The 14738-nt window shown below is 33.5% G+C and overlaps 1 protein-coding gene across 1 annotated transcript in view; it reads left to right on the forward strand.

The window, feature by feature from the left end:
• Positions 1-10927, forward strand: part of LOC145675560 (uncharacterized) — a 48221-nt gene extending 37294 nt beyond the window's left edge. The window contains exon 2 of the mRNA XM_081746066.1: positions 4938-10927. Within this exon, the coding sequence (XP_081602192.1) occupies positions 4938-6114 (1177 nt within the window). The 3' untranslated portion in view covers positions 6115-10927. The remainder of the gene's footprint in view (positions 1-4937) is intronic.
• The last annotated feature ends 3811 nt before the right edge of the window (positions 10928-14738 follow it).

A 14738-nucleotide genomic window follows, 5' to 3' on the forward strand; every position in this document is an offset into this window, starting at 1 on the left:
TTCACTGTATTAGAATGCAATTTACTTTGTGATTGTACATAAATTCCCGGAAAATTCCCATTTTTGAGAATTTTCCCAGGGAATATTCCCGGAATTTACCCGTCACTAGTGAGGAACCGAGCAAGTCCTGTGGGGGTTACTGAGTGAAAAAACTGGTTTGTCCAAGATACGCGAAACCGTAGTAGCAAGGAGATGTTGTTTTGGAAATGATTAGTCCATCTGTTATCTGATTTTCATAGAGAAAAACTGTATAAAATATCTATAAGCTCTTCTGCGATCAGCGTCCCAACAATACGTGCTATCTCCTACCTTAACATTCTGTTCAAATCGAAAGTGCTACAAATTAAGTACTTTCTCAACATTTATCTCTGTAGACTTAAAAGAGAAATGGATAACTAGTAATAGCTTTTTGAGATGGATCCAGTGTACAAGGAAGAGATTCTATCTTCGATTTTGTTACTCTATTGAAACCAGTTGTCACAGATGTACTAATTCAAGTTTGAGCACTGAATTTGCATATTTTGGAAGTCCTAGTTTCACACTGTGAAACGATATAAACTTTTTTAACTTGGGTATGGTATAACACGTTTAATACACCCCATCAGGTTCATAAGAGTAATAGCTATGTAACGGATATTTGGCAGAAGTTATGTGAATGGTTAAAGAAAAGATGGAGTCTTCAGAATTTTGTCCTTCACTGCCATCAATTTAAAGCTTTATCCTGATTTGAAATATTATCCTATTACATAGGATGCTGTTATTTTGTTGTGTTTCAGCCAATGATGTATGTTTTAACCACGACAATTTTTACCATTCCGACATGTACGTTGGTTATTTCACACATTCCACTAACACCGTAACACTTGTTCATAAATGCAAATATTTTAGAAATTTTGTAACATTTTGAATTTGATGGTGATAGTTGTCTTAGTGTAAGCAAAATGTTTCTGTGAGATTTTTAAACACTTTCTTATTTCCTTATTTCCATTTGTATGCAATACTTTGCCCGCTTCTTTACTGTACTAACTAGCTTACATAGAAAAGCTGAAGATACTAGCTCTCTGGTAAAGCCCAGGACTTAAAACAAGAGCGTAAGTTCGTGAGTTATATTCCTGTTTATGACAGCTTTTAAGTATATAATGATATATTTCTTAGTGCATGCATTTTTATGTCAATAAAGTTTCGTCCCGTTGATTTAACTTTAATTGATATGTGTGTCTCCTAAGTTTACTAGTTTGTAAAATTCTAAAGGTCAGTACTAGTAATATCACGATGTAGCAGAAATTTCTTTGGATGTATAATAATTAAGTAATTATTAGTTGTTGCTGTAATCAATAGAATAAATTTTGTTGTTAGAATAGACCTATCACGCAGCTACAGTTATACTTGCAATCGATCAAGAGGGAGAAAATATCAGTTGACTAGATTTAAAAATGTCATCTCAAATGTAAATAATTCTCAAGAAAGAACAAATTGAGAATACGATGATTTTCTCGTCTATCTCACTTTCAATTAATTAAACTTAATTGTCACAAGTCCAGGGTATCGATTTATATCCCTTTCCACCCGGACTATTTCTTTTAATATATTCAAAAGGGAACAAAGAAACGTGTTTTTCTAATCTATTATGATATACCAATCCTCATAAATATGATCCAGTTTTTTTTTTTTTTTTTTTAGTAGTAGTAGTAGTTTTCGAAAAAATTAACCTGCACAATTGTACTTGTTCGGCCGATATTGTATATATTAGTGATTCTATCTACCTGCACAATTATGTAGATGAGGGCTGAAAGGGTTAAAGAATGTTTCCAACACGCAGGAAAAAGACTGCTAAACTTATAATAACTTACTTATCAAGAGATGAATGAAAGGAAAGTTTACGTATTTATATTTAACATTTACAATAGTAAAACATCATATATTTTTACTGAATGAAACCGATATTTCTACGATAGGCGGGTCATTTGGCTTGCGTTAGTAATACGCACGGGAACTGTAAAAATCTTGTGAAACGTTGTTATGTCAAAAACGATAAGATAATATTTTAGATTAAGATACTCTAAGAATAGGTAATGATAATCCAAGATATCATGGCTTAATGCAGGATGATGTCCAGTTGAGAATTTAAATTTATGGCGTGTAGGACTTCGGTTTTGATTAATACTGGGTGAATGAGTTTTGTATATACCCGAATGTATACTGAAGTTTAAGGTGAAGTATATATTTTATTTTCTTGAGCTTTTAAATTTGCTGCTAAAATTGAACAGTAAAAATTATTATGAAAATTTCAAATGAACGTCACGTTTTTTCAAAATATTTGAGTCATTTGGACTTCATTCCTAATTTCGCGAACGTGTGCACAGTATGTTGTACCGGCTTGTAACCAGCGAAACAGACACCTGAATACACCTGACCTGTACAACAGAATGTGCAGAAAACCAATGCTTAACTTCAACTTTGATATTTCGCAGATCGTTCAGTAAATAAAATCCTCAGCAAACTTACGCTTATTGCCCTGGTTCAGGATTTGTGCAGGATCGTGATTTTAATTCTTACTTGAATGAGATGTGGACCGGTTTCAAGACGCATTTCTGCATAAAAGATTGCACTTTGACGAAGACAACGTAAATAAAATGTATACTTTCTTCGGAATGTGTTCATGAAGTCGGGAAATTAAAAATAAAAGAAAAAAACTATTTTAATTGTGAATTATTTTTTTATGTTTTACTTTGTAAGGGTTTATAAATGTCCAGTGTTCTTGACAACATTAGCCATATAGTTTTACATAATATTTATTCCTTCAAATTTGTGTTTAAAAAAGTCATATTATGTATAACGCCCTCAAGCTACGTAGACATACTTAGTGAAGACTGTCCATAAGCTTCGTCCAGTGAGTATTGTATTTTAGTAAGGTTTAAATGAAACAGGTAATATAAATATGAATTATTGAGGAAGAAATAGTGATTCTTCGATGTTTTTTCCAGAAGTATAATGCTCCATATCAGTAAGGAAGCACGTTTGGAACGGATAAAGGCGTTGTTTGAAAGAGATACTATGAAAATATTTTGTCTTCCAGTAAACAATTCTCAAGTCGTACACTACATGCTTTTTTACTGCTTTTGACGTTGCACGTGGTAAAACATCTAAAGAATGGATTTGAAGTTATATGGGTTTACAGCTTATTTCACAACATCCGCTTGAAACGTAGTTTTCTTAAAATATGCTAGAAAAATGTGATCACTAAACTGCATCAGACAATGTGTGATGGAGATCTATATATTATATATTAATTTTATATCATGGTAAATGTATATATTAGGAAATTTACGAAAATTGCCCGTTTTGATCTGTTACGGCGTAGGTCACTTGTTCGCTGGTATTGAGTAAAGATTTAATAGGACAAATTTCACCTCTCTAACATGATCCACTTGTCAGATACTCTGATTTACCCGTAAAATTCAAATCTCTTCTCTTACTGGTAGGATCTTCATTCTAATGACAGTAACGAAAAAAAAAGGAGGAAAGAAGTTTTTTGGTAGGTGCTAGCTTCACTGTAAAATTTAATTTCACTCAGTTCATCCATTTCCTTAGTTAATACCAGATTAGCTGGATGTCAAGTTTGTGTACTGAGATATACCATGTAGATTATTCATATTTTTCCTCTTGAATGTTGTATTTCCGAAAACACCGATTCACGCAACAGCATTTTAAAAGTAAAAAGTTAGTATGCATCTGTCCTCCCTCTAACGAGAAAGACTCGTCAGATTATAATTTTTAACGTAAAAATTTAATCCTTTTTCCTCCTTATAATACCCATTTTAATGAATTTAACATGTTAAAATTCCACTTAATTGTTGACACTCAACATATTAGAAAAAAATTCAGACATTTCAGCTTCCTGTTTCTTGTAATGTGATGGATAACATATTTCTTCCATTTTTCGGTATTCAGATTTTAGCATTTATCTTCACATGTACCTTTTTACTTTTAACGTAAGAAAACAATAATGACTAAAGTGTTTGCTAATAATACTCTAGGAACATTGTTTAGAAAAAATACTGTAACAGCTACATTCAAAACCCAGTAGAGAACTTTGATTTCTCCGAATGGCATTACACCAGGTTATAAGAAATTTAAATTCTATGTTTTGAGCACAAACACAGGCACTAGTAATAATCGAAGGGTGACGAAGGTGAAAATGCTTGTTCACAATCCCTTAACGTGAAATTCCGTAGTCATGATATCATGTATGTCAAAAAAAAAAAAAAATTGATAAAGATTACAATTAATTGAAAACTCTCTGCTTCTCAAATGTATTTATTTCATAATTGGGCTTAAATATGTACCAGATGTAAGCACGTAGCTTATATATCAATAGACGCAAAGATTGCAGGGCCTACTAAAATTTATTTTCTCAAAATATCAGACTGTAATGGAAACAGCTAAAAATTATATACTGATTCAAATGATTTTTTTTCCTGAAAAATTTAAAAGTTGTTATACTCTTCCTTTATTTCTTTGTCGTCAGAGTAAGTTTTTTGTAGCTCAATTTGCGATAAGTTCTTGCGATTGTTAAATTTCCTGACACAAAATTCATGATATATAAATATTTTTAGTGACAAGGGTCTCTATTTTTACTATAATAATGGAATATTTATTCAACATAGCACAAAATATGTATGTTTGTAGTTTTTTGAGTTAACTCTGATATCGTATATCCAAACAATTGTACAAATTGACATAACAAAGAAAACTACGTGCTCTTATTTTGAGAATAGAGAGATGTTTAAACTCCTCCGTAGTTCTCGGTTACATATTCCTACAAAATATCGTCTTAATAGAACAAAAATTTGTAATTCAAAGAATAATTTCATTTCTTTGTTTTTGCTTATTAATTACTTACATTCACTCTTCCTTGTTTATTGAATTTGTTGCAGGCGCTACAACGAATGTGCTTTTCACAGAAAAGCGAATACTTTTATTGCAGTAACAGAAACCTTATCTTATTCCGATGAGAAATCTCCAAAGCAGTTTGGCAATGGATTTAATCGATCACCTTTGTTAAGACATATGCTAACATATAAAAGTGAAAAGCGTCTCACGTACAGAAAGTGTGTTAAACCCTATAGTCAAAGATCGACATTGCCAAGCGATAAGATAATACATACAGGTGAGAAATCCCATATCTGCGGGGAGTGTGGAATGATATTTAGTGTACGTTCAAGATTGGTTACACACATGTTAACCCACACAACACGAAAACCTCTCACATGTGAACAGTGTGGTAGGTCGTTTCATCAACGTTCAACTTTGGCTAGACACATGTTAATCCACACAGGAGAAAAATCTCTCACATGTGAACAGTGTGGTAGGTCATTTCATCAACGTTCAACTTTGGCTAGACACATGCTAATCCACACAGGAGAAAAATCTCACACATGTGAACAGTGTGGTAAGGCATTTCGTGAACGTTCAACAGTGGCTGGTCACATGTTAATCCATACAGGAGAAAAACCTTACATATGCCAAGAGTGTGGAAAGTCATTTAATCATCGTGCAATTTTGGCTAATCACATGATAATCCACACAGGTGAAAAATCTCACATATGTGAAGAGTGTGGTAAGGCATTTCGTCGACGTTCAAATTTGGCTGGACACATGTCAATCCATACAGGAGAAAAAGTTCACACATGCCAAGAGTGTGGAAAGTCATTTAATCGTCGTTCAAATTTGGCTAAACACATGTTAATCCACACAGGAGAAAAATGTCACATATGTGAAGAGTGTGGTAAGGCATTTCGTGAACGTTCAACACTGGATGGTCACATGTTAATCCATACAGGAGAAAAACCTTACACATGCCAAGAGTGTGGAAAGTCATTTAATCATCGTGCAATTTTGGCTAAACACATGTTAATCCACACAGGAAAAAAATCTTACATATGTAGAGATTGTGGTAAGGCATTTTCTCAACGGTCAAGTTTGACTAGACATATGTTAACCCATACACGAGTAAAATCTCACACATGCAAAGAGTGTGCCAAAGGATTTAGTTCGCGTTCAAATTTGACTACACATATGTTAATCCACAAAGGGGAAAAACCTCACAAATGAAAAAAAAATGGAAAAAGATTTACTCAATCTTCTCATTTGGCTAGACACATGTTAATCCATACAAGATAAAAACATTATACGTGCCGGGAATGCGGATGGGGATTTAGTCATGGTCCTGACCTTTCAAAACACACGCTGATATATACATTGGCTTAACCCCACATCTGCATAGAGTGTGGAAATGGGTTTAGTGTACGTTTAAATATAGCTACACATGTAAATCCACACAGGCGAAAAACCTAACGCATGACCAGAGTGTGGAAGGTATTTCTCCAAGTTCAGACATAGAACACACATGTGGACTAACAAAGGTGAGAAATCCATAATCTGTAGAGTGTGGACGATGGTTTTGTGTAAGTTCAAACTTGAATGCACACATTCTAATCCACACAGCGGAAAAATGCTCAAATTCTAATAACGTTTTAAGCGGTCTTGATACGCTCAAACTTTACCACACAGTTAATTTACACAGTAGAAAATTTTCATATGCCAATAGTGTGGAAAAGGATTTAGTGTATGGTCAAGTTCACTGCACACATGTTAGTCCACACTGAACAAAAACCTCACATATACGATGAATGTGGAAAGGGATTTAGTCTACCTTCATGTTTCACTACACATATGTCAATCCATACCAGAGATATTCCTCACATGTGCCTAGAATGCGGAAAATTATTTAGTCAAAGTTCATACCTTAAAACACACGTTAGTACTAATTATGGGTAAATTCCCGAAAAGATATTTTTTGGAAACAATCTCAAAAATTGGGATTTTCTGGATATATTGTACACTTCTCCAAAATAAAATTGCTCGCCCGATTTTTCTAAGTCCCTTAATGTTGTAAGTTTGGCAACTACACATTCTGACCTAGAGAAGTGTTCGGAATGAAAAAAACTAAAGAGAACTCGCAGTTTGCTGTTTGAAATTCTCAGTTCCTCTTTTGTTACTTCAGCTAATGATACTTCTAGTTCAAAGAGTACTTTAGTATTAAGGAAGAAAACTTTTTCTTTTTTAAAAAGAAAACACACATACTGCTCTAACAAAATTAGAGATAGTCAAAAAACAAGTGTAGTTAAGGAATTGGTTCTCTATTAATGCAACTAAAGGAGGTTCTCTAGTTCTTCCGATAGCCATGCGTGCTAAGTAGTATATTTTTGTGTAATGTAGTCTATTTCGAATCCCATTCGATGCTTTTTTTAATTTTTCAGTTAGTCTTCCCGCACACTTCTATAGTATATATATTACAGGGAGGTAATAAACTGAATCACAGGTTACTGCCACTACCACTCCTTTTCTTAAAAAAGCTATAATAATAATAAAAAACCACCGAAATTATGAGGTAATTTTATAACTAATAATTTGCCTTTATATAATAATCTCTTGTACAATTAGTGTTTTGAACGTAAAAAGATGTTCTGCAAATCAATTAGAATTTGTAGGGTATATTTAATACATCCATTCGCTGTCAAAATGAATCTTTTTCACCAGCGTTCCGAAAACAACGTCTTTATATTTCCTGTGCTCAGAGAAACGATACCACAAATTACAGATTGAGCGGTTTTTCATCTAGTGACTATAAAATAACTACTGACGGGAAAAAATATTAACCTATTATACGTAATGATAATCCTTTACTAAAAAATCTGATTTGTTCCTGCAATTTTTATATTTTGGTTGTATTTGTAAAATATTGTATTGTTTCAATTACAGTTGTTGTAACTATAACCTATATTGATCATTAAAAGTGTATCGAGTCAGGGAAAATCAAACTTATTCACGCATAAATTTCTCACTCCAACTTGATATCTTCATTTCAACTCCTGATTTGCTAAACCCAGTCCCCATAAGGAAAGGCTAATGTGTTTTCAAAACTCGCTAGCGGTTCGCACAAGCTCTTCATGAGCAGTGAGATAACACACGGTGAGTCGCTTCGCAAATGTCGTCTAGCCAGGCCAATAACAATATTTTGCTCCATTGAACATTTTTATTGTTTTGCCCGCTATATGAAAATTCTCTCGACGGCATTTTTGCCCGTGAGCTATTCAATTAACAATAGCGTTTACTAATCTAACGATACGATTTTACTTGCGTCCCCAGAGCTCCCACGTGCCTGGAACGTTAAATTTATTACCTCTTCATCAGATGCAATCTTTTCTTTCTTCTTGTAACCACTTTTTTACTTTTGTATACAGCAGAATGACTATTCTATCATTCTACTACTTTCGTTTTCAAATATTTCCAATAAATCTTTATATTTCTGATCTTCTATTTCAATTTCAATAAATTGAATCTTTTCCTTCTTCCTCAATCACATCTGTTCGTAACGTTACTTCATTATTTTTCACTTTTTCTTCTTTTCTATGTGTTTCTTTCTATCATAATCTTCTTCTTTCTTATGGGTTTCTTCCTATCTCTCACGATCATCATTATCTACTCTCCCAATTACATTATCTATGTCCATTAATTGATCTTGCGTCCATTTATTTCGTACGTATTCTTCTCCTTTTTCTTCTTCTAGAACTCAAATAAATTTTTCAATAACGTTTAATAATTTTTGCGTACTCTTTATCTTCTTCTTAATCATTTTCTTTTCTATATGTATCACTGTGTAAAAAAATACGCATCAAACGCTGCTGCCGCTTACACTCCTAGCAACAGGCAAGTAATATTATAATTCATGTATATTTTATAACTAGCATCAATTACCCATTTTGCTGAATTAAATTAACTAAAAGAAAATACTAATGTGTCCGTCACTTCTTCAATCACTAAAGTGCTCTTTCATATTGGTCATTTTCGGTGACATTTATATATCCCTCCCCATGCTACGGGACACGAAATTTGTTCTGAGTTTCTAATGGAAATGATTCAATTAAAGTTAACATGAAGTATGTTATGCATACGATTTATAAAATAAGGTGAGTTTTCATAAAATGAAAGCGATACAAAAAATAATTAACACGGAGTATGCCTTGCATACGATACAACAAAATTGTAGAGCAAACGACAAGTAAAAGATAAGAAGCGCAGCGCAAAAAATGGAAAACCATCGAGTGAAAAGGCATGCAAACATTTCACAAAAGCATGATATTCTTCAAAATGTTCTTGCAAATAGTAACATAGCGATACGTTAAAATATTCACACTTGATAATATAACCGTTCACTGCAGAATATAAATAATGTATCTTCACAGTTCATTGAGTATCGCTACCTGGTTATATAGCTTTCATATTCTTGTTTAATAAAATATTCAATAATTCTTTATGGTAAACTTTTCCATGCGGAAAGAAGATATATGCAATATTAAATTGCAAACACCTTTCTTCATAACTTCATGCGTTTCTGCATAAATGGCAAAAATTTCTCCTGATAAAATATCTCTCCTCAAATGTGAACAGCCACTTCCTGAAAGTCACTCATTTTTCTTAAGTTCACACATGTGCTCCCACTTTAAAGAATCGTGATTAAAACATCCGTTCCACAGTAAATATTAATAAGCTTGCCACTTTTTAATAAATTCCTTTACACACTCCATATCGACGTTGTTATATGCACAAAATTATTATTTAATAATGATGGGAATTCCCCACGAGGTTCTGAAGAATCACTGATTGTATATACGTCGTCCTCCTCGAAATTCAATTCCTGAGAAAGATCCCGCGATGGTGGCAAAGATTTAGCGTTTTCATCTCTTCCTTCTTCTTTACGTGCATGATGAGATCCAAGTTAAACATCATCGTCGGAAATATAAATTATTTCTTGAGTATCACCCCACGAAACGTCAGAGTTTCATTCAAGCTCGATGGCCGCTGCAATCTCCCCCTGAATAGTCGCTACTTCTGATACCACACTTCCAAAGATACTCCATATTCTTTCAAAGTAAAGAATTTAAAGAAAAATCGATACTGACGAAATCAATTACGTGAAGCGTACACAACATCATTCTTTTCCACGAAGGTCACACATCCGCGAAGGTCTGCGCGTATTTTCCATTCACGAGCCCGAGCGTGAACCGTTCAACACGGGCCACGCTGCGCCGTATCTCGGGGACAGGCCGCCAGGGTGCGTGTTCAAACAAGTTTTTCACAGTATCCAATAATGTCAACATCCTATGATTCGTATAGTGTTTTCTGTGGATTCAAGGTATGCGTACGGTAAGTTCACGGGTGGCTGTTTTCATACACATTAAAGCAATATAATATAACAGCGATACTTAGTTTTATTATTATCAGGCATTATTTAATTCAAGCTTAATTGCATTGTGGCTATATACATGCACATATGTTTTGTTCGTGGTAACAACATTCCAGTCATGATTGGGGGAAAAAGAAACATATGTATTCTTACTATGAATCCTTTCTTTTGCATATTATAAATTTATTATCCTTTATCGCTTAAAAGCAATGGGGGTAAAAATGCGGGTAAATTTTTTATATCAAACAATAAGGGCGTATATGTGTTTAGTACCCATGTGCCCTCCTTTCTTTTGTAATCAATAACTTTGTTATTATTCTTATTATAATTACCAATTATATTAATTATATCAGGATTGTGTTTATTTACAATTATCAATTTCATGTCGAAATCATTGACCAAAATTGTTTGTATATTCTTCTTACATACATCCTTTCTTTTATATAAAATAAGTTTATTATTCTTTTTATGTTTATCGCTTGTATACATTTCCAGTCAAAATAAAGAACAAAAAATACATGTGTATTGTGCTACCCAAACTCCTTTCTTACATATACAAAAATATTATTTTTTTCATGTTTACCGCTTAGTTGTAGTAGCGCTGGGAAAAAGATATATGTTTACATTAAACATTTTCTTTTCTTTTCAACATGGCGTGCGAAGAAAAGCCGCCTCGTCCTTTTGAAAAAGGACCCTAGGAGAACAAAGTGCTTTCTAGCAAAATACTTTTCTCCATAAACCACTCAAATTATTCCTTTGTTTACAGAATAATAAAATAGAAGTTTCTTCTCTCACACCTTCCACTTTTCCTTTATTTACATACTACCAAAGGGCAACATACAAATTTCTCATACCCTCTTCCACTATTTTCTTTATATACATGCCGCCAGAGAAAAATATCTGGCTTTTATTACAATCCTAACAACAGGTTTATTATACCCTATTCTTCAACACACATTAACAATATGTTTTATGATAACCTATTATTTAATAGCAATAATTTTTCATACCCCATCATTAAAAAGACGGGGCGGTATTTTCCATAAGATAACATTAGTTTAGAAATCCACAAGATTTTACTATGCTCCTTTCAATATAACAGTGTAACGATTATTATCAATCCATTCTCTCCTATTAAATTCAGATGGAACGATATTTTTAAACTTTGGTAATAGTCCTATTGCTAAGTTGAGTTTTGAATCACTAATTGCTTGTGATCCGAGATTCACCAACGCAGGGGCTCCGACAGTCTGGAACTGTCAGAAGTTAATTTTTAAGAAAATTTGCACAATTTCAGGGGGAAAATACACAAAAGTACTTGCATTTTGCAAGTTACTCCGAAACACATTCGGACCCAAAAAACAAATCTTGGGGGCGCCAATACTTGTGTTAACATTGTGTTACTCATTGACTGATTTCGAATGTTTACCTATATACCTAATAGCATGTTGGTTTGCAGCAAGTCTTTCACTATCTTTGATTTTAACTTGCTATACTTTCCGTGTACTGTACACCTGCTACAGACCTTTTGAAAGAGTTACCCGCAAATGTCGTAATTTGATTTTCACATGCTAGATTTTACTTGCCTTGGAGGCTTGCTGCAACTTTGTAGCAAGTGTGGTCAGTTCTAGTTTCTACCAACAGGTGGCACAAAAGTCTAATCTTAGAAATCTCCCTGCCAGGCCACCATTTGTAGCAGGTGCGAAGTGTGTGAAGCATTAAAACAAGTGGATAATTAAGATAATTACATAAGTATCCAGTATGTAAAGATAATTTATATTTAAAACGTGTATTGTTTGACAAAGTTGTTGAGAAAACTATACTGTGTGATTGTTCGTATACAGTAAATGTTCGGTTTGTAAAAGGCATGCAGTGGAATGCAAGTATATACCTACAGAAGACTTACTACACTCACTTGCTGAAGACCAGCTGTAGATTTGCAATACAAGTATATACTTGCAGAAGACTTGCTACAAACTTGCTGTAGACTTGCAGTGCAAGTGGTATCCTTGCAGATACTTGCGTCAAACCAGCACTAGCTTGCTGCCTACTTCTTGTGCACTTGCAGTGCAAGTCGAAACTTGCAGTAGGCTTGCTGTGCAAGTAAACCCCTTACTGAAACTTGCTTTGCAAACTTACCATACACTTGCACTGTAGGCGTACTGCAAGTTCGAAGAGCGTCAACTAGGAAGTTTGCATTAAACTTGCATCAAACTTGCAGACTTGCATCACAAGTCTGCTGCAAGTTTGCCAGACTTGAATTGCAAATCTGCTGCAAGTTTATTGCAAGTCATTTTTGCTATCTGGGATTGAAATGACATAAAAATACTAAATTGTTTTATGGGCCCTGAAAAGAATTCTTGCAGAAGGACTTGATTTTGAAGATCCGCCACTGGATGGATGACAAATTAAATATCGATTAATGCACACACTTTTTCATTTGTTGTGCATGATACAAGTTCAGTTAAAATTAAAAAAATATTACAATTCAACTGTATCTCAAGAACGATTACAATTACTACCTCTTTTGAACAATGAAAAAGACATACTCAATAAAATGAATACGGATGCAATAATACAACATTTCGCAAAATTGAAAGCAAAAAGTGTAATTATAACATGATTTTATATTCAAATCATATTTTCTTGCCCAAGCGATATTTATCTGCAACAGCATAGTAAATTACAACAGGTAGATTTCCAATACTAGTTCGGATTGGTTTGGTGTATGCGAAATTAAAAAGAAAAAAATCGTTCGCAGGTCATCAAAGTTTAGTGAAAATTATTTTATTATAAGATATTAAGATCCATTCTGTGATTTGTAACAATAGTATGATACTTCCTTCGAGTGAGCTGCTAACGAAATTTTAGAAACAACTCTTCCCACTGGAATAGTGGATAGCGCGTGCACCTTTGATCCACGTTGTGCTAATTTCGATATACATGCGGACAGCGCTAAAAAGTTTGTCATTATGGTGGATCCGATTCCACCTTAATCTGTATTCTTGTATAAACTTATTGCTGAAAAGGGGCGCTAAACTTGAAAATAAATTATCGAAACCTTTTACGATAGTTATTCCATACTAGATTTATCAAGAAACTCATCTACACAGAAAATAAACTCACCTTAACCACCTAACTTGTACGTGTCACTCTCTATACATTAGTATATTTTTCAATATATCATTTCCACACTGCGCCTGATATTTTTATTCGAATATTAGACGAAACGAACATCAAAATAGAAAAAATCCAATACTACTTCAACGGAACCTCATTAGAGTTTAACATTTCATAAAGGGAGCTCCAAGATGATTTAGAATAAACAACAACAGGAAAGTGTCAGTGTCTCCGGCACTTACGAATCGAGCTTAAAATAAATTAATCTAACAACCCTGTAATAGACCGAGCAGCCAGCGTAATGTAAGTTTCAACATAGCGAGTATTTGGCTCCTTAATCTTGCACGGCTCGTACTTCTAGCTTTGTATATGTTAATACAACAAATACAGATGCACAATAGAGACAATGTTCAGGGTTTCGTTAGACGCTGTACAATTTTTCTACTCATATCCAAGCAGTCTAGAAAAGGATCTAGTTTATTTTTTTTTAAAAAAAAGAAAATAACATATAGTAATTTTTAAGTTAGCAAAAGACCTAAATCTAATGCCCATAATATTTTAATGGTTAGACGTTGTCTACCACGTTTTCTCCAAGCTTCGCTACGGAGGACATTAAATTCAGTACTACCACAGTTTATAACCAATTCAGTCCGTGAGGAGCTGCTTCCTGCTGATAAACTGTTTCGAGGAACCTTCTCCTTATAAATCAATTTTTTCAAAGAAATGATTATAGTAAAAACTTGGCCAATATGGTTGTCTAGTTGAAGTATATATATTAATATTCCGCTACGAAAGTACACTTCTCGATAGCATGTAATTCTACAAGTTCAACTCAACAGGTTGACCTTAGTCCGAAATGACAATGAAGTAGTTCCACTGAACTGTTCACTCAAATAACAGCTTTGCCACCTGATGAAAAGATATTATTAAACGAAGGACTTTAATATTATTGTTTTGTCGTAACTAACGTATCCTTTGCTTACCAAGTGAATATAATTTATTATTATTATTAATGTTAATGTTACTAATATTAAGACGAAATGAGCACAAATATCTAAGTTGAAACTATGTTTGACAATCTGTACAAGTAACAAGTTTGAAATTTAATTAACACATGTAAGCAAATTTAACCTTTAGTGGTTTTAGAGGACGATAAACCAAAAGCAAAACTACCAATTTAAGGTAAAATATTTAAAATAGCAAACTATTAGAGATAATTTGCCTGCATTATTTTGATTCTCGAGAGATTGGTAGACTTTTTAATGCTTTGAGATATTTTTTACACATTTTCCACAATAAAAATAATTTT

The sequence above is a fragment of the Thermobia domestica genome, chromosome 18 (assembly GCF_964235325.1).
Source record: "Thermobia domestica chromosome 18, izTheDome1.hap1.1, whole genome shotgun sequence".
Lineage (NCBI taxonomy): Eukaryota > Metazoa > Arthropoda > Insecta > Zygentoma > Lepismatidae > Thermobia > Thermobia domestica.